At 38.3% G+C, this 26,764-nt stretch overlaps 1 protein-coding gene across 5 annotated transcripts in view; it reads right to left on the reverse strand.

Annotated features, from left to right (window-relative positions):
• Nucleotides 1-26,764, reverse strand: part of LOC147165196 (contactin-associated protein-like 4) — a 105,453-nt gene that overhangs the window by 61,705 nt on the left and 16,984 nt on the right. For all 5 annotated transcript variants that reach the window (XM_086088781.1, XM_086088782.1, XM_086088779.1 and 2 more), the window contains 7 exons: nt 15,223-15,416; nt 13,025-13,172; nt 11,962-12,156; nt 6,426-6,601; nt 5,819-5,962; nt 4,963-5,230; nt 2,828-2,971 (listed from right to left, as the gene is read on the reverse strand). In XM_086088781.1, coding sequence (XP_085944907.1) covers nt 2,828-2,971; nt 4,963-5,230; nt 5,819-5,962; nt 6,426-6,601; nt 11,962-12,156; nt 13,025-13,172; nt 15,223-15,416 — 1,269 coding nt within the window. The remainder of the gene's footprint in view (nt 1-2,827; nt 2,972-4,962; nt 5,231-5,818; nt 5,963-6,425; nt 6,602-11,961; nt 12,157-13,024; nt 13,173-15,222; nt 15,417-26,764) is intronic.

Genomic DNA, 26,764 nt, shown 5'->3' on the forward strand with positions numbered 1-26,764 from the left:
ACAACATGAGATGAGCTAGCTAGCTTGCTAGCACCGGATTACGAGCTATGTTCGTACAATAAATCTTACCTTCATACTAAAACTTCTTTCTTTCTGCCCACTTGGAGTGCTCTGCATGTCAACCAACGTTTAAGCTGTTCCACACGGTGTTCGTATATTGAACCATGTTGAAATGTTCACGCCTGGGACGTCCTCTTCTTCCAAAATGACGCGTAAACTGGTGTGGCTACTCTGTTTGGTATTGTGGACTTGTGCATGGGCGTCATTTGAGTTCAACCCACGGTCGTTCGCTCAACCAATGAGGTTGAGCTTTAGCCCGCCCAAATCCTCCAGAGCCCGCCCTCTTCTTCTACGAGTACAAATCACGGCGCTCTACAAGTACAAATCAGTTTTGCACCTTTTGTAGCGAGATATATGGGGCAAAACTCACGTCACTGGACAGCAGCAGAAAAAACACTTGTGACTCCTAGTGGCGACTTCTTTGACTACAAGTTGTCATTTCTACAGGTACAAATCACAACTTTTACAGATACAAATTTACACTTTTTGTACAGATACAAAAAAAAATGTGTACAGGTACAAATCATGACTTTTACAGGTACTAATTTGTTTTTACAGATACAAATTTGTTTTACACATACACATTTTTTTTTTTACAGGTACAATTTTTTTATAGATACAAAACATTTTTTTACAGGCACACATTTTTTTTACAGGTACAAATCACGACTTTTACAGATACAAATTTAGACTTTTTTCTACAGGTACAATTTTTTTTTACAAGTTAGTTTTGCACCATATTTACCTCCATACTCAGTCGCCTTCTTTTTCAGCGTATATAATATATTTGCAAAATATGCAGCAATATCTCTTCGGCTCGGAGGTAGCCATCATGAATGATCTCATGATCACAAATACGTGATCAACGCAACTGTAGTTAAACAGCTATGCCAACGGCGCCTCGTGTGCGCAGAACAGTGCTATCTGTGCTGGAGTCGAGAGCCATCCATGCCGGGAGCCGATGGCAAAACTGACTTAAAGAGAAAAATGTCAATATATATTTTTTAAATTTATCATGGTACACATTTCTTAATTTACCAAATATTCTATATTTTGATTAAAAAAATAATATTGTAGATTGTGTTGAATGAAAGAATGAGCTGTTTATATTTACGCAAATATTACAAAAAAAAGGACAGAAAATAGCAGCATAAATAAAGAATTTTATGGGGCACTCACAATTATTATTTTTTTAATTATGTTGAAAATGTTAATATAAGTATAGCACATAAAATAGTCATACATCTGGGTATGATACAAACAGGCTTGCATGGTAAAAAAAAAAAAGAAGTAAGAAAACAACTGTTCTCATCTCAGGTATGGAGATTATTTTATTGATGTAAAAAAGTTAATTTCAGAAAGTTACAACTCTTATAACTGCTATACCTTTACTCCCACTCAGTTTGACTGACCTTTCAGTGTGAAGAGTGAGCATGTCTCTTTAGCGCATTTGTGGAGCTCACAGAAGCAGTTTGTTTTTTGTTTTTAGGCACAAATGATCGTTGCACTTTGCGCATTTGTACACAGTCTGGCCCTTACAATTTGGACAAAGATGTAGAAAAAAAAGTGTTGCATTCATTGTAATTAGACATTTAAGTTCTTGATCGTAAATATCAAATTTGTCGCTGCAAATTGGGGTGGCAGCAGTGGTGGCAAGGCTTTTGTTTTTGTCCTTAATCGTATTTTGTTTGATTTAATTTGAAAGTAATTCAAGTCACTGATACCAAACAAATATAAAAATACTCTATCAACCATCGCACAGTAAACACTGCGTATGATCTATCAGATGTTTTTTCTTGAGTCTGATATGAGTCATCAGACACATTCATTGCTATTCAGGCTATAGGTCTGACTCTAATTGCAGTCAGACCATTAGGTGCTGTTTGACAGCTCCCAGCAGAAAAAGGGAGAGCAAGAGAAATTATTAATTGTGTATTATCACTTTAAATTTAAGGCACTCAAACAGAGTGACAGCAGGGGTGGCTTTGTGACTGTGATACATAATTGCAGTTTTTATATTTCATGCATATGAGATGGATCATCATACTCATTACACTTTCATGCAATATTCCTGCTAATAAAGCATTAAATTTTGACTTGAAAAGTCCATACAAGACATAAAATTTGTTGTTAGTTCATTTTATTCAGTCAAACACAAGCTTCCGAGTGTCAAATACAGCAGTCTGGCAGATTAAAGAGAGAAAAAGAAGCGCATGGAGAAAAGACAGGTGGTGTTAGAAAAGTGAAGACAATTTTTGAAAAAATAAAGATGACAAAAGTGGAAAATGTGGGACACACAATTTCAATGGTAAAGACAATTGTAGTTTTTGTACACAGTAAATTTCATAGAGTACATTTTACTCGAAAAAAGACTACCGATATATTCTGTCACAGTCTAAACAGAGTCAACTTCATACTTAGAAGAGAGTAAAAAAATAAAGTTTCACTAAATGGTTGAGTAACGTCACAGAACCTTCAGGCTGGGAAACTGCCAATCTACCTGCTGAGTCAGGTCGAATCCTTGAACCTCCAATACCATTTTTGGTCTCCTTTTGGACACACCATCAATATGATAACAAACAGTAAATGTGGCATAGCTCAAGTGGTAGAGTGGCTGTCGCCCATGCTGAAGGTTGTGGAATCATTTGTCAAGTCATTTGTGAATATAGTCTTTTTTTAGAGTCAAATTTACGAAATTTACTGCGACATTTAGCAAGCACTGAATAATGAACACATGAAACAGTATATCTTTGACATGTTTCCTTACCACCAAAGAATAGCTGAGCATCAGGATGTGGGATGCCTGCAGTGTGACCAGTGGTTCCTTCATCATTGTCAACTGTGACACTGAGGTGATCTTGCCCACAGCTAAGCTCCACTGAATGCCACTGACCGTCGTTTAGCCCCAAACCTGACACCAATAAATGTCATCTTAAAATGAAGTTTCCCGATGTGAAGCATTGTTTATACTGTAAACCCACATCTGATCAAAAGCTGCTAACGTGACATTTCTGGGATAAGATCAATAATAGATGAATTTTTCTCACAGGAACAAAACCAATTTTATACAAAGTTCACACATCATGAGAAGGGTAAGGTATAACCGAGTTTAACGCTCAATGACAGAATGTAACTGAAAATAGTTCAAGTGTTGGCATAGAGATTGAAAATACAAAGGTTGGATTAATGTTGGAAAGATGTCAACATCAGTCTTAACTCAAATTGCTTCTGGAGACATACCTCAACTTGCGAGTTTAATATGTTCCGTTACTAAGCTCATTAACTCAATTTATGCTGCATAAACAATGCATTTTCACCATTGAAATAAATTCAAATGCCATGAATCCGTTGCAGCTTCCCCCAAGAATGTCGTCATGTATTTTTAAGAAAGAAAACTAGTACTGTATCATACAAAAACAATATAAAACTTAATTAAGGAGTTTCCATTTGTTTTCTTTATTTCAGACCGATACCAGTTTGAGTACTCAGCTCTTCAGTAGTCACTGATACGATACCAAGTACAGATAGCAATAGTACTTTTGATAGGCCTACTTAAAATTTCTATTAAACCAATGACAGAAAGAAAGATGTTTATATCCCAAAATTACATGACATTAATAGCATTTTTCTATATTTTTTACATTTATTCATAAAATTCATATTTTGTATAGAACACACATTCAATTAATTTAAATAAATAAAATGATAATAAAGATATGTGGTTGTACAACTTCTTTCAACTGATACTGTTATCTGCAAGTACCCGATAACTTGAAATAAGTCCGGTTTAAAGCCCAATGCTGATACCTTGACATCAGTACTCGTCAGTCCCTAAACTTAATGAAACAGAATGTAAAGGAGTAAACTGGTTTTGAAACTGTACGCTGAGACACGTAAAGTCACAGCAAAAACTAGAAAGGGTGCAATTACGGGGTGTGGCTAACTGAGTGACATCAGGATCATCTTTGTGTAAGCGTCAAAGTGAGTTTTGGCTTCCTTTAGCTATTTGTGAGTGTTCCATTTGGCATTCGTGTATTTGACTGTATCGCTCAATAATCTCCTCCTTTTATTCACTTCACTCAAGAAGTCGTTTATTAATATTCACTCGCAACCATTTTCACTGAAGCAACCCGTCATTGATATTTGTCAACTGTGGGTATGTGAAGCCCTTTGATACTCTTGTGTGATTACGATACGATATACTTTTATTTTCCCCGTGGGGAACTTTTTCCTGGACTACGTCCAGCTGCAGTTACAGTAAGGAAGAAACAACAGAATAGAAAGAGATAAAATTAAAGTTAAATAAGAAGTGCAGCAATAAGAAATCTTCACAGAAGTATACATGTGCAGAGAAGTACATACATGAGGACTGCAAGGATTAAGGGCTATATAAATAAACTTGACTTGACTTAACCCCCTTCGCTCCCGGCTGTTTTACTGGATTTTGACAGATTTTGCAAGGCCCACAGAATATTGTGTTCTATTGCTCTAAAAACATGGAACCTACCAAAAGAAAAATTAGAGTCTCTTCCTTCATCAGGAAAAAAAGGAGATTTCTGTCTGTTTCCGTTTTGCAGCAATTAGCATTACAATATAGCTAAGTTTCATCATTATTCACAAATCAGTTTAAAACTGTGGGTAAATCTTTGTTGCAACATGGCCCTGGTTGAGCTCTTATACTCTGATGCCACCTGCTGGCCATTTTTGTAATAACTACCATTGCTTCGCCATTCTCTTCAGTTCTGAGGCTGCATGAAAGCCTTCTGTATGCTCTTGCATAAAAACGTAAAAATACGTCTTTGGGTAATATTTAAAATAGAACATACTTGTATGTTTTTGGGAGCAAAGGAGTTAAGCTTGTTCATATGTCAAACTTTGCCTCTCAGTATACGTATGACCAACCTGTATTGAGGTGGAGCGGCGCCCCCACCGTGCCATTGATCTGTAGTTGGAGTCTAGCATCACTCAGGTACAGCCAGAGAATTATGTGCTGCTGCAGAAAGTTAAAGGTGAGCAGCAGTCCCTCCTCATTCCACGTCCGGAATTGTAAAACTATAACGACGAGCCCAGATGACCCCGCTATGTGTCCGGGCAATTGGAGGAAGCTCTGGGAGTCTGTGAATGTTACAGCCACTGAAGCTGGCTCGGCACAAGAAAAAGTCACATTGCCCTGAAAAGAAGAGGACAGTAGCCAGTGAGAACGCAATGTGACAAAGCAAAAAACAAATATGACCTTTTGGTGACACATCTCGTTAGGCGCTCTCTGAGGAACAGGCTCTCTATGTTGTGCATTCTTTCTTTCTTTTTTTCTTTCTTTCATTCTTTCTTTCGTTCTTTATTTATTTATTTATTTACCTTTTATAAAATATTTTGTTCATTCATATACATCCATTAGTTGCAAATCTATCTACTTCATTTCTACTATGTATATTTTTTTCTAATTTTCTTTTATTTAGTTCTATTATACAGTGGTTAACTTCTTATACTGTTCTTGCATGATAGGTGTGAACAATTATTGTGTAATAAAGGTTGTATGATGGCAGCATATTGAGCTTCAAACTAATTAATTTTACATTACACAAACATATTTTTTTAGAAATTATTACAATACATTGAGAAAAAGGGCCTTGTGGTACTAGCTGAAACCAGAACAACTACATCCATGTAAAAATCAACAGGCCATATACAAGATAAACAAGTCAATAACTATTTGTTTCAGCAGTTGTGGCACACAAAATGTGACAAGATGCTAACTTACCAAGACAGTGACCTGAGGGTTGTTTTGTTTTGCCAAGTCTATAAGGTTGAGGTCATTGTAATGCAGATTTTCCACACAGCCATTGAAATTCTTCTTATAGGCGGATGACTTAAGTCCAGGGCTTTGGACAGCTCCTAGACTCAACTGCATAAAATAATCAATGCAGAAAGAGTTAGCCCCACATAACTTTAAACCGCAGGAGCTACATAAAAGCTCTTTTAATTTGTTGGATACATGACTTTGCTCGGGAATTGGAAGATGCATAGTTGCAGACCCTACCTTTCCATATTCAACAACAAACAAAATATTCATTCAATTCATTCATGTTTTACCGAGCATCTTCTTCAGGAAGCTGGAGTCAACGCAAGCTGATTTTAGGTGAGAGGTGAGTTACCGACAACCATTCTCACTCACGTTCACGTCTAAAATTAAAGTTCAATGAACCCAAGACATGTTCTTAAATGTAGGAGCAAACCAGAGTACCCGAGGTGAACCATCGTCACTGAGCTTCCCATAATCAAAACCTATGAGAGCTCCTTTTAAGCAAAAAGAGTGAGAGGAATGTGTGTCAAAATGTGTATCTACTTTGTTGTGTAATTTTTCTCACCCAGTGAATATCCCAGTGACTGAGCTCAGCTGGTATGACAACCTGCTGTGTATTTTTATCCACAGTGAGGCGCAGGTGGGGGCCAATGCACACTAGCTTTACATGGTGCCATTGTTGGTCGTCAAGCAGACTTCCCATTTTTGTAAGGACATGACCACCAGAGGATGAACTCAAACCTGCAGGATGGAAGACAAGGAACAGTGCACATCAACAGGAAGATATTTATCAATTATCAATTGTCTTGGTGGGTGGGCACGACCCCTATGGCCTGCCCATGGCGATGGGTGTGTTAAAACTAGGGGTGTCAATATTAGTGTGTTGATTTTGAGTTAATTTAAAGTTCCTTTAACAGCTTTAATTTTCTTAACGCACAATTAATGACCGGCCCTTACTTGAGAAGCCCGTACTTGGGCAATTCCAGTCGCAACACAGCAGACACATCCACATAAAAATTTAGCAGTAATAAATTTAATAATAATGTCTATATTTGTGGAGACTGGGGTCAAGTTGTATTTTACAATTTTAAAAATGTGCAGAATTTCAGAAGTTACATCATGTTAAGGATTAGGAAGCTCTTAACCCCTTATTGTGTGGACATCCCACCGGTGGCAAAAAATTCAAAGTGTTATCGTAAAAAACAACAACAACTATGCTGATACTCCAAGAACAGCTTCGAATTTACTTTGGGTGTACCTTTTTTTTTGGCGTTTTCAGCAAAATTTGCCCTAATGATAAGGGGTTAATATGAAAAGAAAAATGCACTGAGCTGTCACCAAAGTGTTAAAAATGTAATTATGCCATCTAGTGGCAGAAAAATGACCACAACACAAATCAATATCACACTCGTTTCATACAGTCCAGTACATCTTTTTATTTTTAACTAAATTTTATGAATTATTATGAAAATACTGTATCAGTGACTAAACGATGCAGCCATATTCCAATTAGTTTAACATTTTTTTCTTACTTTTATGTAAACAAGTGTATGAAAATAAAAATTGAAAAAAAGTCACCCCTAGTATAAATACTGTAGACCTCGTATAAAATAAAACTCTTTGTCCAGATAACCTAGGTGACATAATTGGAAATAGTACAAAAAAGATCTTTTTACAAAGCATGCAAAAATAGTCATTGTTTGCCTCTCAAATTTGGTCAGCAGCACTTTTCACACATGCAATTTTCCATGAAATACAGAGGCAGGACACACTTACCAGCTTGCTGTGTATTTATTTGCTACTGTGTATTACAACATCTCTTGACAGCCAAAAATTGATCTGAATTGGCAAGCGGTGAAGTACATTACAGCGAACTGACATTTTGATGAATGCAAAGCAATAGCGAAATGAGAGTTTTGAAGAGAGGACATAAATCTTAATGAGCTAGTCATTTTATTCCACCTTCTTGGCATATTGAGACGTGTCGTTGCATGAAAGTGTTCGTTTGTCTCTGTTTTCCTGTTCTCATTTCTGTCTTTCTATGCATGCATGCAATCATCAATGGCTGGCGTACAAACAAACAAATGCCCTGTTTCGAAATTCCTAATGGACTTTTGTTGAAATGTCTGGGTTAGTTTGATTTCTATGCTAAATTTTGTTCCGCAGCCATCAAGTTTTCCTCATGATGTGACATGCATTAATGTTAAGAGTGCCTTAGGACTGAGCAGAAAATTAGGAACCCCTTAGAAGTTCTCATACGCTGCTAGCAATATAATAAATGTCTATTTGCTCAGGATTTTTTTTCTCTCCGCTCACTGGTGAGCTGACACCAGACAGTGTCTCTGGATGGATGCATCAAGCTATTGAGCTAAATTACACTGTCTGCTGTCTGTAAGCCAGTGGGAGAGTGGAGAAACAGATGTGGAGAGGGGCTCCGCACAAAGAGCATGCAGCTGAAAATGGCCAATAATAAACCTAACAAGGAGCAGGGACGGAGCTGGTGCAACATATGAGAAAGGTTGGCAAGCAAGGGTAGAAAGTATAGAAAACAAACAACAATGCAGTTAAAGAAAGCTGTCAGGAAAGCAGAGCAGCAGATTAGAAAGCAGGATGCAGTCATACCCATTAAACATCTGAGGTCCAATGGACCGCCAGATCATGTCCGTATCGCGTCGGCCGGTTGTGGACCGTATTTCTACGTCCATATCAACCCCCAAAATAGGTTGACTTATGACGTCTAACCATGGCCTTAATATGGACGCTAATATGACGTCCCATACTCATCATGTTTGTACTTTGTACATGAGCACAAAAAAGTATCACATAGGCTGCATTATTTGTGTGTTTTTATTCAATTTTTTCTTCAGGCGAAGAAGACTCATGAGCTTACTTTTACTTGTGTAAGACATTTATTATCTGTCCAGCAACTGACCCAGTTTTGCATAAGTAACATTTTAAAACATATTTTATGGTTTGGCTTTTTGAAGCACACAATATCTGAGGAATATTAATATTGATTTAATTAGATTTAATACTTAATTAATGAATTAATTAATTATTTACTTTTGCAATGTTACACAAAAAATCATCACAGCTTATAAAATGAAACAATTCACTATGTAACTGTAAAGTGTATGTAAAGTGTTTAAGAAAGACACATTTTTTCACAGAAAGTGGTCTCTGATAAGAAGACATTTGTATTTGTTTAAAAAAAAAATACACTTACGTACTCACTGTGAAGAAGACACAATTTTTTATATTTTGTTTCAGTGATTGTACAAAAAGAAACAATTTTCTCATTGAAAAAACATACATTTATGTCTTGAGTATTTTTATCGTAGATTATCGTGGATTTATTACTTGACCAATATTTCGATTATCGCGGTATCGTCAAATCGTGAGATAATCGTTATCGTGAGCCTTGTATCGCATATCGTATTGTATCGTGAGGTACCTAGAGGGTCCCACCCCTACTCAAAAATTTACGTTTCGACGCATAGTCTATGTGGAAATTCCTTCTATCCTGTGTGTGGTATATATAGGCTCCACCTCTCTAGGCTCTCCTATATGAGCATTCTCAGAGGAAGTGGTCATGCTGATCTGCTCAAGGTAAATTGCATTAAGATGCCCCTTTTATTTTCTTATAGCCACATTTATACTTTTTGTTTCAATGCTGTATTGTGATCTGTCACTAGCTTTATCATTAGCAAGAGGACCTGCTGAAATCTGTTATTTTTTAGCCATACGGCTGAAAAATTGTACACGTTTAGGCTGGGCGCCATGCTAGGTGCTAGGAGCTATAGCTAGCCACGCACCGACGACACCGCCGGTCTTCATTGCCACTGTTTACATGTTTCAGGATACTTTGGTCAAGTAATTATTCACCTCTTCAGATGCTCTCCTTTTCAGATGTATGCTAAAGCAGTGTGGGAGGAGGAGGGCAAAGGGTGGAGGGAAGGGTGCCATTCTTCTGGACCGAACCATCCGATCGACACTTAGCAAAGCACACATATGACTTTAAAACAATAAACCAATTTTAACAAACTGGATTAGTACGCTATTTTTTAAAATGTCTTTATTGAGCATTTTCATGCATGATTTCACACTATTATTTTAGTCATTTTATATGATGAATATAGGCAAACAATTTGGTCTATATAAAGCGCCAAAAGGACGTCCACATGACCTGTTTTGAACCCGATTTCGGCTTTGCACAGACATTTAATATGTGTCACTAATCTACGTTGAAATGACATTGACGAAATTACGTAATCTGATATTGTAATCTGCACCCAAATGTGACGTCTTTTCTACGTTTGACAATTACGTAGAAACGACCTTGTTTCTACGTCGGCTTGCTCAGTGGGTAGTGATATACTGTAATTGAGTTGGATGATGTCGTGTTTTTCTCCCTCTACCATGGCAATACATCACTGCATTGTCATAGCCCTTTTCTTTTTTAGTGGCAAATGTATTATTTATTTTTGCCCTCTTCTAGCCAGTTTAGCAAAGCTGACAAACAGATTTTGTCATGGAGGGAAATGTGACGGGCATCACACGCTGATAACAGATAAGATCTCAATAAAGTGGAGTGACAGTAGCTAAAGCCACCAGGGAATTAAAACTCCTCCCACGCCGGGTGAATTCAGAAATAATCTAGTTTTATTTTCTTGTCAGGTTCTTTTGCCCGTGTGCACAGAGATTTTAACACAGGAAATAGAAAGAATCGTACTGTTGGTGATTCCATGTCAAGTCACACGCTCTCCCCAGTGACACCTATTCAGTTTGCTTGATTTTTATTCCATTAGTGACTTATGATGTCAAATGAAATAATTCGAAGTTTGAACCTCCTTGTCCAAACAGTTTTCAAGTTATAGCCCATCAAAATTGGGTGCCATGCCCAATTTTGGCATCCGGAAATTGCACACCAAATTTTGGAGCATATTTGGAGGCCCTCATCTTATATTTTAAGGTAGGTACAGATCGCTATATCTATGTATTCTGGTCATGTCTATTATAATTTACACTTAAAAATAGCATAGTTCTACTATGATTAGAAATATTAACCCTTCAAACGTGTGCGTGTGCGTGTGTGTGTGTGTGTGCGCACGCGCGTGTTTATATCACTTCATTGGGATCATTTTCTGGGTTTTTTAGTATCATTGTGGAGGCCAGGTGTCCTTGTGGGGACATTTTGGTGGTTCCCATGAGTCCAAACCTCTTTTTGATGGTCAAAATTTGGTTTTAGAGTTTGGGTTTGAATTGGGTTTTGGTTGGGGTTAGGCTAAGGGTTAGGGTAAGGTAGTCAGTTGTGATGGTTAGGGTTAGGGTAAGTGTCTAGGAAATGCATTATGTCAAAGAGATGTCCTCACTAGAACTGTAAACCCAACATCTGTGTGTTTTATGATGCAATACTTTTTTTTTCCTTTTTCTTTTTTTACATTTTGGGGGTCCATAAATTAATTTATCATCATATTTCAGAACTGTACTCTGCATTTAGAGTGCTTCACGGCATTCAGGCCTTTGGTGATGTTATAGGTGGGCTCCAAATATGGCTACGGATCAAAATGAACATTTAGACCCCCTGCTTCAGACCACTAGTTGGCCATGTGAGCATATAATCAACATCAACAGTCACCTTTCATCAAAATTCTGAGGTAATAAAAACTTTGATCATCAACTCCTTCGGAAAATAGTTCAACTGTTCATTTAAAAAAACTTAAATTTTTTTTTAACTGTTTATTCATTTTTCCGGGAGTAAAAAAAAGTCACCCCCACCCCAATGATTAAATTTAATTTGAAACATTAAAATATGATATCAACACAAAAGTTTGACCAAACCACATGATTCATTCAGAACTCATTCGTAAGTTTCGTAAATTGAGAATTTAACCACCTCAACTCCAAGATTCCAGGACTTAATGAATATTCTGTGATATGTTTTAATACTTTGATGGTGATTTTTAGAACTATAGAATGTGTGAAATCGGATGCAGTACATACTACCCAATTATATTATTCATGATTATTGTCAATTTTGTGCTACATTCAGAATAAAATACGACAATATGTCTAAATTGTGTGGTGAAAGAAGAATGTACCTTGTTGGTGAAAGAGCAGCAATTTCCCTTTTTCCAAAGCCAGACTGAGGCTGTGATCTCCCTTTCCCTCAGCATGGAGTAGGATTCCACAATTCTTCGGGGTTTTCAAATTCAGAGAAATGGCCATCGGGCTAAACCGAGCACTAAGCCTGTATAGCACGCTGCTGCTGCCATCAAAGTTTGCTACATCAGATGCTACAGAGTTCAAACAAAGAGCAACATCAAAACAATATTTTTGCCTATTGGCACACAAAAATAAATCACAAATAACAAAATGATCATTAAAAAAAATCATTTGGATCCGTTTATAATTTTTTTCCAAAAAGAAAGGCATTGGACCTGAAAACTTTAATTGAAGGAGCAACAACAATACAATATTCTGTATTATCATAAATAAATACTGTAAATTATGATATTAACCATAAAAAACAACAACAACTTTTTAGTACTGTAATCGGAAAAATTCAGATGCTACCATTAAAAATCCACTGAAACCTTTTAAAGAGAAGTTTTTGGTTCACAGACGGCACAAGGGAACTTCAAGGTAGTGATTGATTATATTACATTTTATATTATAGAATAATCAATAGTTGAAACCCTGAAAAACAGATACACTTGTACGTGCTTTTATGCGTTTAAAGTAGTTAAGTTTGGCATCTCAAGCCAATTTGAAACTTCAAGAGTCCCATCATTCTTACTCCAGAAAAGTTTTGAGTGAACCTTTGCCAATTGTAGAATCTTTTTGGACCCCCCCCCAACACCACCCCACCCCATCCCCCCTCAAATACAAGTAGCATCTCACTTACGCTACATACCCAGTTGCCATTAGGGGTTAGCTTCTTCTTAGTCATTCTAAAGTATTTCTAACCATGTAATAAATTATATCTACCGCATCAAGTGCAGTAGTAGTTCAAGACTGTGACTTATTAAGGCACAGATATGGTATTTATTATGTGATGATCAGTCTAATTTAGCTAGAAGCCGTACAAATAATAATCCACATTCTTTTCTGGGAGTAATATGCATAACCTAGAATTTTGATCAGACAGGACAGGACACTTACCGTAGTGACATCCGTATATTTCTAGTCGAAGTCCAATCCTCCCATTCGGGTTCCAGGCCAGAGGGATGAGGCGGACTAAACGGGCTACCACTGTTTGTTCAAGTTTGTACTGGACCACAGTGTCAGCGTTGCTGTTGCCTGGCAGAGCCTGGTAAAAACATTTGACACACAACAAAGAATGACGTGGCCTGAGGACTCCGCCTCACAGGTGGTCGGAGTAGTCAGGTTTGTGGAATGTACAACACAAAAAAATGCATTTTCTTTTAAACACAACAGGCACACTATATTGAAAATTCTCATTTTCAAATGTCAAAGTCACGTTGAGTCACTTAAACACCAAGTCAAAGTCATTTTAGCCAAACCCTCAAACTGGCAACTCTAGTCAAGTCATGTGACTGGACTAGAGATTTACCACATCTCTGGTAAATTGGGTCCTCAGAGTGTAAATCCAGCCTAAGTATAATCATGCTGATCACTCTTTCCCCTATGAGCTCAATGACTCCATAACCCTAATAAAGCCTCGTTTCCACTGCCGGTATCTACTCTACTCTACTCTACTCTACTTGGTTTTTCTGGTACCTGCTCCTTTGCGGTTCTAAAAAAAGTAGCCCAGTTCCAAAACATAACGTAATTATTTTGGAGGCCGATGATTGGTTCGAGACATGTCGTCATCAATGTGCAGCTGCGCAAACCACAACCCCGAGAAAACAGCTGCCATTAACGATGAAGAGAGGACAACAATGGCTTCCAAACAGATTAATGCTTGGACTTTTGAGGAGGTGCAAACCTTTTTAACATTATTGAATGCAGTCTTCTGGTTGCTGCAATATTCATTTGATGTCTTTAGGCTGAAATAAACAGGCACAAACCATTGTTTGCGCTCTCCATTGTTTTTGCCTGTGTGTGCAGTGCACGCTATCTGCGGTCGCTTTAGCATGACATCACTGGCAAGGTGAGGAGGTGCTCCCGGGTGGTGGCCGTGGCAGTGGAGACGCACTGCTTTTTGGTGTAGAGCAGAGCAGAGCAGAGCAGAGCAGAGTAGAGTAGAATAGGGTAGATACCGTTGGGACCATTTGGTTAGTATGATAATGGTCTCTAAAATGGCAAATACACTTAGCAACTGTGAAATGAGACTCTCAGGTTGACATTAAAAAATACCACACAAATAATGCATGAGGAGTATAATAGTGTCCATGTGCCATACAATTATTCAAGCTCATGACCTTTGTTTCTAGCATCTTCTTCTCTTGAGAAGTAGAGTGTTTGATAATGTGTGCATGGATGTCTGTTGAGTACAAGTGATGTGCTGCTCTGTGGCTGAAATTGGCTTATCTGGTAGTGCGTAATTGTCATCACAGTGCTGTTTTCAGCATTCTGAAGGGCTTATCTGTCTGGGTAGCGCAGTATTAAATTGACCAAATAGCTCTAATTTAGTTTTTCACAGCATTTTTGGAGAGATGAGTGACCTCTGACAAGCCTTCAGTAAGACAGCTCGAGGGTAAGAGCAGTAAGATGAGCAAGAGGAAGAATCACAGATGAAAGGAGATTTATTAAGATACCATCAGCTACACAGCAACGAGAAAATGTGCTCTTAAACGTTAATAGGATTTTTAGAACATTATTTGAAATTATAAATCATTGATTTTTTTTTGCGATGCTCAGAATCATTCACTCATGTCGCACTCTAATCACCATGATTTCTATATTACGGACTATATATTATTCAGTCATCAGTCAGTTTTGAATCAACAACCTCTGAACTGTGAGGCAGATATGCTAACTCAGCCACCATGCCACCCCCATTATTTTATTTTATTTTACATTTTAAATAGAAGCAGCACCAAATTCGGTAAGCTCTTAATAAAATTTGGCATGATTCAGGATGCTTACACAGCATTGAGCTACATACGTTGGGGATATTTAATTGGTTGGTTGAGTGAAATGTATGTCGCCCTTTGTTATTCAATGGAATTAAGTGAATAGCAAAAATTACATTACAAATCTGCTGAGGATAAGGATGAAAGAAGGATTTTAAGCCATGTTACTTGTTTACAGTTTATCACAACATACTGCACTTTACACTGTCACGTTTATCTTCTTTTTTCCTGAATTAATTGGTGTCTTGCTATTTATCACAAATGAAAGCTGATCAGAATTTACCAATCCAAACAGTTGGTGAAATAAAGAGATCTAATTACCCCAAAACTGTCTTCTTGACGATGTTGTTTCCAATTGTGGCCTGTGTCGCTAAACATCAACAGGTAGGCCGTCAACCAGTCAGAGCTGCCATAACGTCCCTGAGTAGCAACAGTAGTGATTTGTGTCCTCCTCCCCAGGTCCACCTCCAGCCACTGGTGTCTGTCTGAGTTGAGAGGAGACCAACCACCAGCTCCTGCAATGAGGAAAATGTATCACACATTCACATGAGATAGACAGCAAGGGGTTGTGAAAAGGCAGTTAAAGACAATAAGGAAGCTTGATTAGAAAGATTTGCACTTGTTATTTGGCAGAGTTCAGAGGGTTTAAGAATAACTGCCGCATAGGTCAATGGCAACATTGCCAAATGCCACTCACTATTAGTTCTGTACATGTAGTAAGTATAATATACAGTAAACATTTCCTGCTTTCTGCCGGGTTGCTATATGGTGCTCGTCGGAAAGACGAACTCTATTGCTTTGTGATCCCCACCTACGTTCTACGTTTTTAGCTTTTACTTTTTGGGAGACTATTTTTAACGTTTGTGAGAAAAACACTGCACAGTCTGATGAAGGTAGAACAACTGAGTAGTTCCACATAAACACTAGGGTTAAACAACAGCTGCAGCATGTCAGAATTCCTATTTTTAGCTAGTAATAGATTGGATCACAAGAAGGACCACTCTTAGCGGGGAGAATTGAATACGATGGAAATTCATGGGAAAACTTGGATGACAGATTTCGCAGACGACCATTGCTGTCATCAACCAAATAGCAAATGCAGGAGAAAAAGAACAGGCTCGTGATGAGTAGTGAACGGACAGGACTGAAAGCCAATATCAACAAGTACAGGATCCTGCGAATTAATACAAGAAACATTTAGAGAATATTGATGGATGGCCAAAAAGTAAAGGAAATGGACAGATTTCAATACTTACATATGTAACGAAGATTGGAGGCGGAAGAGATTACCTTAATAACAGGCTAACTATTTGTGACAGTGAAAACAGTATCAAGCTCTAACAACATCAGTAGAGCAGGTAAACTTGATTGTATAAAGATTGTATAAAACGCTTAATGGTTGTGTCTAAATGGTTCCAAGATGTGGAAGATGAATAAAAGCGAAGACAAGTTACCCTGCACGCAAACTGAATTCTCGCCGTATTTGTTCACAAATACTACAATAATACATCTTGTATTGCTCCTGCTGATACGTTCGCAACCGACCTTTTTTAGGTCGGACTAATCAGGCGTTGTTTAGGGCGGGACAATATAATTTGGTAATCAATAATAAGACCGCTTGCACCTCCTCGTTGAGATAATCAAAATAGTCCGATTGATGGACGTAAACCTGCTTCAGTTGGAGCCCAGTCTGTGTATTTTTTCGAGGTTTTGCGTCATTGTGCACTCGCTGAAAGAAGGGCATTATCATTGACGAGAATTGATGATTGACTGAAGTGCCCACCTCTGTTAATTGTTGACTCCGCCTGAAAATGAAGATGCACCTGTTTTTATATCAAGTGCTTGCCTACCAAAATAGGGGCCTTGGTCACCACAGTGTCATGTGCGTATGGTGTGCGTACCCGGCGGCATTGGGGAGCCGTGCCCGCCCTGGCAGACAGCTGTGCCCGCCCTGGGTTGGAAGCTGTTTTGAGAGGCCTCACCAACTATCTATTCTTCCTATCGGTCACGTAACTTGCGCCTTCTGTGTCAAGTAAAGCATGGCATGCAAGCCAATTACGTACCTCCTTTCAAGTTTGGCTAAAGCTAGCCAATAACAATCGGGATCAGGAGGGGCGGACGAGTGGGTGTTGGGGAGACACTCATCAGCAAATCTACTTCCTGGTTAGCAAGCAACAGACTTGCCGGTGTCAAACCGGAGAATTTACGGTGCAAAACTGTTGCGTTTCACAACAGTACTTGACTATATTTATATTTTTCACATGTACCAGTGTATAGTTGCATAGGTGTCAAACTCCGGTCCTCGAGGGCCGGAATCCTGCAGATTTTGAAGGTTTGCCTCTCCTAACACAAACTGATTCCAATCATCAGGATCGTTATCAGGCACAGCTGATTATATATCAGCTGTGTTGGAGAACGGAAACATCCAAAACCTGCAGGACTGAGCCCTCCAGGACCGGAGTTTGACACCTATGGTTTATAGTGAAACTTGTGGTGAAAATGTACACAAGCAGCGCACCCTCGCCCGCCGGCACAATGACCGTGCAGTGAGCATGTCATGCCGCTGTCTTTTTGTGGAATAAAAGTTAAAAGATTAAGAGTCTTCACGTTACAACGTTCACAAGTGAGTGGCAAACTTTTATTTTAATTAGTCAAGCCACACAACACATGCACAGACAAATTGTAGAACAACACACAGTATTGACGTTAACAGACCCACACAGGCACACAAACACAACAATTTATATTGGAGCATAAAATTATTTATCACTAAAGCAGTTGCAGCACAATGTGAGTTAAAAAATGTTTTTGCCAAGTTTGTTAATGTTGATGACTGTCAATAAATTCTAATACAAATTAAAAAAAACTTTATATATCCTTTTGAATTGCTATTTGCTTAATTTTTACTGAATCCTTATATCGTTATTGTAGATTATCGACATATAGCTCAACTTTATTTATAAAACATCCATTGCTACAAACAAAGTGCTGTACATGGAATATAAATCAGTCTTGAAGTAGAGGCAAGTGAAAGAAAATAACACAAAATACAATTTTGAAAAAATTAAAAAAAAGTATACAAGTAAATAAAATTAATATTTAAAAATTATAACATAAAACACTGAAACGAAGTCTCATGCTGTCAAAAACCAAAGAATAGAGATGTCTGGCAAAAGTATGGAGGTATGAAATTTTGTCTATGTCGTAGGCTACAGCCTTAAATCCAAAAAGCAAATGAAGGCAACTGCTCGTAGCCAATCCAGATAGAAGAGTCAATCATTCGGACATAGTTGTTTACAGAAATGGCGAGCGTTATTGTTGCAAATGAACTTTTGTGTTGAAGAAATGCAAACAGAACAACGCAATTCTTTTCCGTCTTTTAGATTTCAGAATGAACTACCGCTCTTAAGTGACAGAAAGTATTTCTGAGCACTTTTTCAATTGTCACAACCCCCCTAATCAGCCGAAAGAACATTAGATTTAGGTTGACGAAGTGTCCCGCCCTGTGATTTCTTTCTTTTGTGTGTAATAAACAATGCCCTTGGTCCACCGGAACACTCGCGAGGCACAACCGCATTCTGCCAAATTTCCAAACACGGTAAAAAAATTGACTTTTCCTGGCAGGAAAATGAAGATGCACCCATTTTTACGTTGTAGACACCTGTCTGTGCTAAATACTGTTGACTCGGCATCTGTTGCAGCCTGGTCATCAAGCAGGGAGGATTCCCCCATCAGCGGTCCCTTCTCAAGGTCCACCCCCCCCCCCCCCCCCTATGGGGTTTTTGAGTTTTGAGACAAAGTTTTGAGATTGAGTATTCTTTGTTGGTTTAGAACAGCGGATGCCGTTAGTTTTTGTCAACTATGGTACTGTGAAGACCTTTCAGACTCTTTTGTGGTTAAAAGCTATATAAATGACTTGACACACTGAAAATAAATGAAAAACAGCTTGACCAGGTGAAACTGGCAAGGGCATTGCCTGTCAAGCATACACCCCACTGGTTGGATTTCAGTTGTAGGTTTGGCAGAAAGAGCAAGGGCTCATTTCATGTATACTTTTTGCAGACCCCCCCCCCCCCCCCCCCCCAAAGTACCTGTTTGTACAATGGAGCAGTTAAATGTCCATGTGTTTGTAGCATTTCACAAAGTTGGAGTTGCACCAGTGTATATCTCTAAAATAAACAAAAATGTGCTGGTATATCCCACCCGGAAAATTCTCTTGTGGAAGAAATGTCTGTGGTGTAATGCTTGCTAGTTTCAGTCAGCTTTTGTGTTAGGAAGTCTGTTTTGCCTGTTGAATTCATCTTAGCTACTAGAGTGGGTAATCAGACTCCCTGGTTCAATCCCTAGCTCCTTGTGAAGCTGTGGCAAAGTGTCCTCAAGCGAGATTTGCTGTCAGTGTGTGATCTGTTGTTAAGCACGTTGAGTGCTTGGTAAAGTAGAAAATCCATAATAACATCCCGATGCACCAACACATTCCACCCAATGCAGAACAGTCCTTTTACAACAGGCTACTGCACCCGCAGAGCCAGAGGCAAAATTACCCACACTTGTTTCTTCCAGCTGCATCAGAGGTGAATGGGGATTATTCAATACAGCTCCCAGTTGACAACTGCCTCCTTGCTTTATATACTAACATCTGTGTCATGCAGAACTGATTGCGCAATATTCAGTAGGCAATACCTCAGCTCGCTTTAGCTCGTTTGTTTACACTTGCTGCAACTTTATTTATTCTTCATTCCTTTTTTACTGATATTATAACATTATGAAACCGTTAAAGTATTAGCTTACCCGGGCTGTTTTTATTTGAACAAATTGCTGGGAGAAAAAAAGGCTAGACTGCATGCAAACTATAGTAGTCTCTTACTGTTGGATGTGCTTTCAACAGGAGTATACATTGTAGAAGTGTAACAATCAATCCATAATCAAATTCATCGATCTTTATTTTTCATAATTTAATCATCCCTTCTGCAGTGTTTTTTTTTCCTGACAATGTTGTGGGCCAAACCAGCTACTGAATTGTAATTAACTCTTTGACTGCCAAGCATTTTCAGAAAAGAGGATATGTGGGTGCCAGCTGATTTAAGCATTTTGACTGATCTTTCAAGGTCCACAGAAAATTTTGTGTTTGGACTATGGAAACACAGATACTAACACAGAATGAAAGATTGAACTCTCATCTTTCACTAGAAAAAAAAAGTTTGTTTCTACCTTATTCCGTTTTTCAGTAATCAACAATAGAAAATAGGTTCGTTTCATCCAAATGCTCTGTTTTGGACCAAAATACGGAGAAATCAAGCTTTTTGTGAAACGATATTATTTCATGCACTCTAGTGAATTTGACACCTTTTTTTCCCATGAATGATGCCACAAACAACTAAACAGTGCTTTACTTCTGTAAAACATTACCACCAACAATGAAAAAGTGTTTTTTGATAGCAAAATACGTTTATTTACATTCAACAGTGTAACAATTTGGCAAAACTATTTGGCAAACTATTTGCAACTGTGGTACTATTTACAATTGTGTGGCTGTTTCAACTACACAGTTTTTCTTTTTGTGTGGTTTATTGTGTAAAACTCCCCTGCGTGCAAGGGGACGCAGCAGGATTTGCACCACAGATTAGTTTCACTATGATTGCCCCTTCGCGTGCACTTTCTTGCCGGCCTTTTTTTCCAGGGAGTAGCAGGTATATACTGCAGTGTGTGTTTGGCCATGTTGTCATCAAGTCTACTCTTAGGATCCGGTGACCTGGTGTTACGTCTGGCTTCCTCATGTCCTTCAGTTCCTATACCGGGTGGTAAGAGATGTTCTGATCCATCTTATCCACTCCATTCATGGTGGCATCGTAGTCCAGAACCAGTGTCTTCTCAGTGATCAGACTGTACCCACTCCTCCGATGAATATGCATTGGACTCGGGGTACTCTTCATCGTCCGATTGAACGTCCGCCTGTGCAGAAGTGCTCGTTTTCCGCCGTTAGCATCGCTAGCCGGTGAGGCTTTACGACGCGATCGAAGCCGCCGCGTCAATGCTTCCAACTTCCAAAAAAACATAGTGAACGTCTTTTAACGTTTAACGTTTGGCGGCGCTCATTTGGATTTTACTAAACGTTATTAAACGTTTTTGGCGGTCCAAGAGTTAATTGACGCAGGATGGAAATCAACATGTTTTTTTTTTCTGTGCAATTCATCAATTAATTGACAAAATAATCCACAGATTAATATTTTTAAATAAATAATCATTAGTTATGACCCGAATATATTGTTATGAAAAAGTTATGTGATCACATACAGATGGAGACGGACAGATATACTGATGTTCACAACAAACATTCAACAAGATTTATTATAAAACTCCACAATTGTATGTTGTCCTGGTCTTTTCAGACATTTACTTTTTACTTGGCAGAATTTTTCCTAAATTATTAACCTGCTCTGCTGCCTCAATCAGCTGAAAAATAGTTGAGTCAGCTAACAGAAATAGCCAGCCAGACACACACTCCAAAGGAAATTAGTCCTTAAACAGCCAGTTTTTGTGTTATAAGCATTTATTTTTCACTCAGTAGTGACAACTGGATCTAGTACTGTACTGAGTACTGAGTCCACTGCACTGGACTCAAATGCAAAAACAATCTTAGATGTCAATTTAGCCTCTTTCGTCAAGTTTATTGTAATAATTAAGGACTGTTGACATGTTTTGATATTTAAAACTGTATTACACATGGATCTATTTGAATAAGAAGCCTGCTAATATTTTTCCCTTCATCTGTTAGCGATACCATGACATACTGTAGATGTCCCCCATATACCAAACAAGCACTGTTTCATAATGCAGTGCTATTTTCAATTCCCATTTAATGTCCCAGTCTCTTGATTTTATTAGTACTAGTTGTGTTTTGTCTGCATGTGTGTGTATGTCTTGCTGAAAGGTCTTAAACCTTTAAAAATGTTAAGTGTCATTTTGTTTCTGTTGCAAACTAACTAAATTGTGATTGATTCAAATGAAAATAGACCAAATTAGTCAAAGGGCATCGTCTCTTGCTTCAGTATCACTAGCAGCAGAGTCCATCATACACTTCCTGTTCATTAGGAGAGTAGCTTAAGGCCAAAGCTAATAAGTGCCTCAATAACAGACAAGCCCACTGACAGCACAACAAGAGAGAGCAGACATCCTTGACCTTTGCTTGTTACAGCTGAGTTAGAGACGGAATTGTAGAGAAGTTAGAGAAAGACAGCAACTTCCAAAGACACCAAAATAGACACTGAGCTAGACAATACATTTAAATGAACACAACAGATTGTGTTTGATTTTATTAAGGAATAAACAACTCTTTGCTCTTTCTCTTTCAATTGATTGACAGCTTTGTGGACTGATCAAGTGTGCTTGCAAGGTACAGCTTAAAGGTTGGCTCAAGTTTACCCCAATTGCTCAAAATGTATTTAAGTGTATGTTGGACACAAGGTGGTCCTCATTAAAGGTGCTTCGTTGACATTGTATCACATGCTGGGGTGTTCTTTGATGCCCTTGGGTTGATCATTTGTGTACTTTGATTGAGCTGTACTCCGGACAGTGGATGAAACACTATGCTCACTTCATTGCCTCCGAAAGAGAAAAAAAAGTTCACCAGAGGTCAGGAAAAAGGAAATACAAGACAAGTGAGACTCACATATCCTGAGGATAAAGCTGACAATGATAAACATGACTTTCACACATGTGGAGTGGCACATACTTCTTTGAATCTACTTCCGGTGTTTTCTTGCACTCTGACTCCATCTATGTATACGGGTATTACTCGTGTGTGTGTGTGTGTGGTTTTTTTCTTTTCTTTTTTTCTGCAGAATATCCACAATGTTTGTGGAGTGTATTGCATTGTGAAATAGGGGATTGGGCATCTGTAAATACAGTGTTGTTAAGAAATGCTGGTATTGAGTTATTCATCACTCAGTGTGTGTGGGGGGGGGGGGGGGGCGTGTGTGCGTGTGTGTTGGCAATATACAGTATGTCACTCTGTTGACCCCTTAAACAGCACCTGCTATAGTTGGTCATATTTTCTGTAGGGCTGAATAATTCAGTTACATTTAGATATAATCAAAATATTAGTGGTCATGCTCAGCCAAAATTGCAACAAAGAAAGACAAAAAAACATTATGTTCACCCCACATGACATAACATGTTTACCACATTGAACAACATTATGGGCGGCATGATGGCGCACTGATTAGCACGTCTGACTGCGTGTGTTTACTCCGGGCGCTCCGGTTTCCTCCCACATACCAAAAAAATATGCATGGTAGGCCGATTGACCACTCCTAATTGTCTGTAGTTGTGATTGTTGGTGCAAATGGTTGTTTGTCTATGTGTGCCCTGCGATTGGCTAGTGACCAGTTCAGGGAGTACCCTGCCTCCCGCCAGCTGGGATAGGCTCCAGCATGCCTGTGACCCTCGTGAGGATAAGCGGATCAGAAAATGGATGGATGGATGGATGGATGAGCAACATTGCAAGTTGTGAGAGGCCCTGTCTGCAGCCATGATTAATGAACTATTGCTTCTCTCAAAGAATCTGTGCAAATTGCATATGCACGCTCACGGTTTCACGTCCCACCAGTTAGCATAAAATATGTAATTATTGTTAAAGCAGAGCTGCAGTGACATCTCTAGATTTTGACTACTGACTGACAGTGAGCTCTAATCAATAAAACTGCAATTCCATAAGATGCTCTTATGTTTAAAAAAATTGCTTCGTTTTCAGTTCCCTGAACCCTTTGTTCTGCAATGTTGAGGTATCGGATATCAATATGGAGAAAATAACTTAAGATCATACCGTTCATCTCTAAGTTTACTGTTGGATAAGTTTGACATGATGATTATGGGCTCTATTTTTTGTGGACTGGCGCACGTGCGTTCGGCGTAAGAATTTGTGCGTCTCAATTTTTGTCTCTCTGTATGTGCCTTTTGACTGGATGACAACCAAATCCTTTTGCAATGTGTCTTTCAGCCAAAGTTGGCTGGAAGAGGACCCAGCTCCGCCCAACCCTGATGAGTATAAGTACTTTCATAGAAATGGACTGTAAATTTTAATCTGGAAAATATAAATGTTTCCAGATATTCTTTGTATAAGTGGATAAAGCAAAATATAATAATAAAAGAATGAATTTCAGAGCTAGCGTTTTTTATTATTATTTTTTTTTTTATTGTGCATATGACAACGAAACATCATTAATCTTGAAACTTCAATACGAGTCACCTTGATGACCCCAAGCTTGGGAAATATATATTAGACGTTATTTCAATAAAAGGGATAAAAGAATCACTTGAACTTAAGAGAGCAAGCAGAAGTGGTGTGGTTTATAATAGATACTAAACATCTGATATTTAGGATTTTGATGAAACATTATGCTTGAAATATAAATGTTGAGTAAATTTACTTATTTTATTTCCACAATAGCTATTTGATAGACTTAATATGATTAACTCTAACATGTTAGAAATTGTTGTGTTTTTTTTATTTATTTTTTTAATGATGATGCTATTATTCATTCGGTATAAGCATGCCTGAAGTCAAATCCAGCATCTTTTTTTTCTCAGTTTGGTTGGTATCATGCATGACTATGACCCTTTTCCAGTTATCAAACATGACCATAATTGAATAAGATGGAAGAGCAACTATTAGGTAAGAAGGGTACCGTAACCCTAACCCTAGCTGACTCTGTAAACCTAACCCTAATTCTACCCTTTAGCTATTGGAGGACACTGATTCAAGTCCCGCAACAGACATAACATAAATGTAAAAATGTCAACTAATCGTTGGAGAAATGCTAGTTCTGTCGTGTTAAGGCATGGTCGCCATCACCTCAGCTCTGCTGCACTACTTTCACTGTATCGCTCCTGTATGTAAACAGAGCAGAAGAAAAGCAATGTGGCATCAAACATTGTGTATCAATATTTTGTAATGAAACTCAAGATCTTACTTCTGCTCTGCCCACAATTAAACTAATTTGCTGCCATTGACGGCTATAGACGTCAAAAGATCGATTTTTACTGGGCTGGCAGTGGATGAGTTACGAAGAAACATGGTGGCCCTTAAGGGTGAAAGAAGTCCCTTTGACCCTTTTACAATAATTAATTAGACAGAGCTGCAGTTCAAAAGTAATCAATTTCTTTCTCTTCCTCTAATTGAGCACACATTTAGCTTTAATTATTTTATAACTTGAACTGTCTGTTACAACTACAGTATTCAGTGGAGAGCAGATCAACAAACAACAATGCTATAATTGGACAGTCAGTTGGGAGGAGAACAAAATACCCTTCCCATCATTAACAACCTTCTCTGCTTTTATTCTACTTAACACTGGATGGTTGTTCAATTTTAGCAGAATTGCTCCCATAGAATGACCCATGCTAAACCTTTCAGGCATTGTGTAAAAGCTTGCAGTCACTTCGTGCTTTTGACACATCGAAACTACGCTCATACTCCAAGCATATCTCCTTATAAATGCGGACTGATTCTCTATACACCATCCACTCACCCCTCTGTACATCTATTTATCAGGTCTACATGCATGCAAAAGCATTTTTCTCACTCTCTGTCACCAAAAAACTATCTTAGACGCTTGCTTTTGAAGTGTTGTTCTCTGTGTCCTGGAGAGCCAGAAACTCTTGCACTTCTGCAACCCACATCACTGAACAAATCCGTCAGGGAGAACAGGACAGTTGGGGGGACATTGCCTTTTCAACAGCTCAATTTTCAGTCTGTTCACATCAGTTCACTGGCCTGAAGCGTCTTCTTGACAGTCAATGTCAGCAACTCAGCAAGTGCAAGAAGCTTAAAACGACAAAGGGCAAAACTTGTTATTGATGTTCGCGACTGAAGCAATTTGTTCTTTCCATGCACACAGCAGAGAATAGAGTTAACCATGGAATCAATTTGATCAAGCAAAAACTTTTTGCATATCTGGTGTAATCAGTTCAATACAGCTCAAGCGTCTTTGGTTTGGTAGACTGCGATAATGTTTAATTCACAAGAGAAAAAGAGGAAGCCAGGTGGTGGGAGAAGTGACCACATCCAACCTCTTCTCTGAGCAACTTTAACTAAAGTTGTACACAACCAGTAATAGCTGCTGTTGTAGTTTATTTTGTTGTGATATATTTTCCTTTCACACAACAAACTTGTTGGCACAATAAGACATACAGGTCACCTGTATTGAATGTCGAATAGGGGTGGGTATCAATTCTAATTTCCTCAATCGATTCCTTTTCGATTCACAAGAGTTTGGTTTGATTTAAATTTTTTCTGATTTGATTCGATTCACTTCAAATCAAACCAAAATTGATTGGTGTTGGAACATCAAATTCTTCTTAACTCTTTGACTGCCAGACGTTTTCAGAAAAGGGATGCCGCCAGTGCCAGCCGATTTAAGCATTTTGACTGATTTTCAAGGTCCACAGAAAATGTTCTGTTTGGACTATGGAAACACACGTACTACCAAATGAAAGATTGGACTTTCATCTTTCATCAGAAAAAAAGAGTTTGTTTCTACCTTATTCCGTTCTTTAGTAATCAACAATAGAAAATGGTTAGTTTGACCCAATTTCGCCCGTGTTGGACCAAAATACGGAGAAATCAAGCTTTTAGTGAAACGATATTATTTCATGCATTCTAGTGAATTTGACACTTCTTTTTGTCCATGAATGATGCCACAAACACCTAAATAGTGCTTTACTTCTATAAAACACTACCACCAAGAATGAAAAAGTGTTTTTTGATAGCAAAATACGTTTATTTACATTCAACAGTGTAACAATTTGACAACAATTTGGCAAACTATTTACAAATGTGTGCAACTGTGGTGCTATTTACAAATAT

Source organism: Leptonotus elevatus, chromosome 11, assembly GCF_054856555.1.
Source record: "Leptonotus elevatus isolate MCC_2025b chromosome 11, RoL_Lele_1.0, whole genome shotgun sequence".
NCBI classification, from domain to species: Eukaryota; Metazoa; Chordata; class Actinopteri; order Syngnathiformes; family Syngnathidae; genus Leptonotus; species Leptonotus elevatus.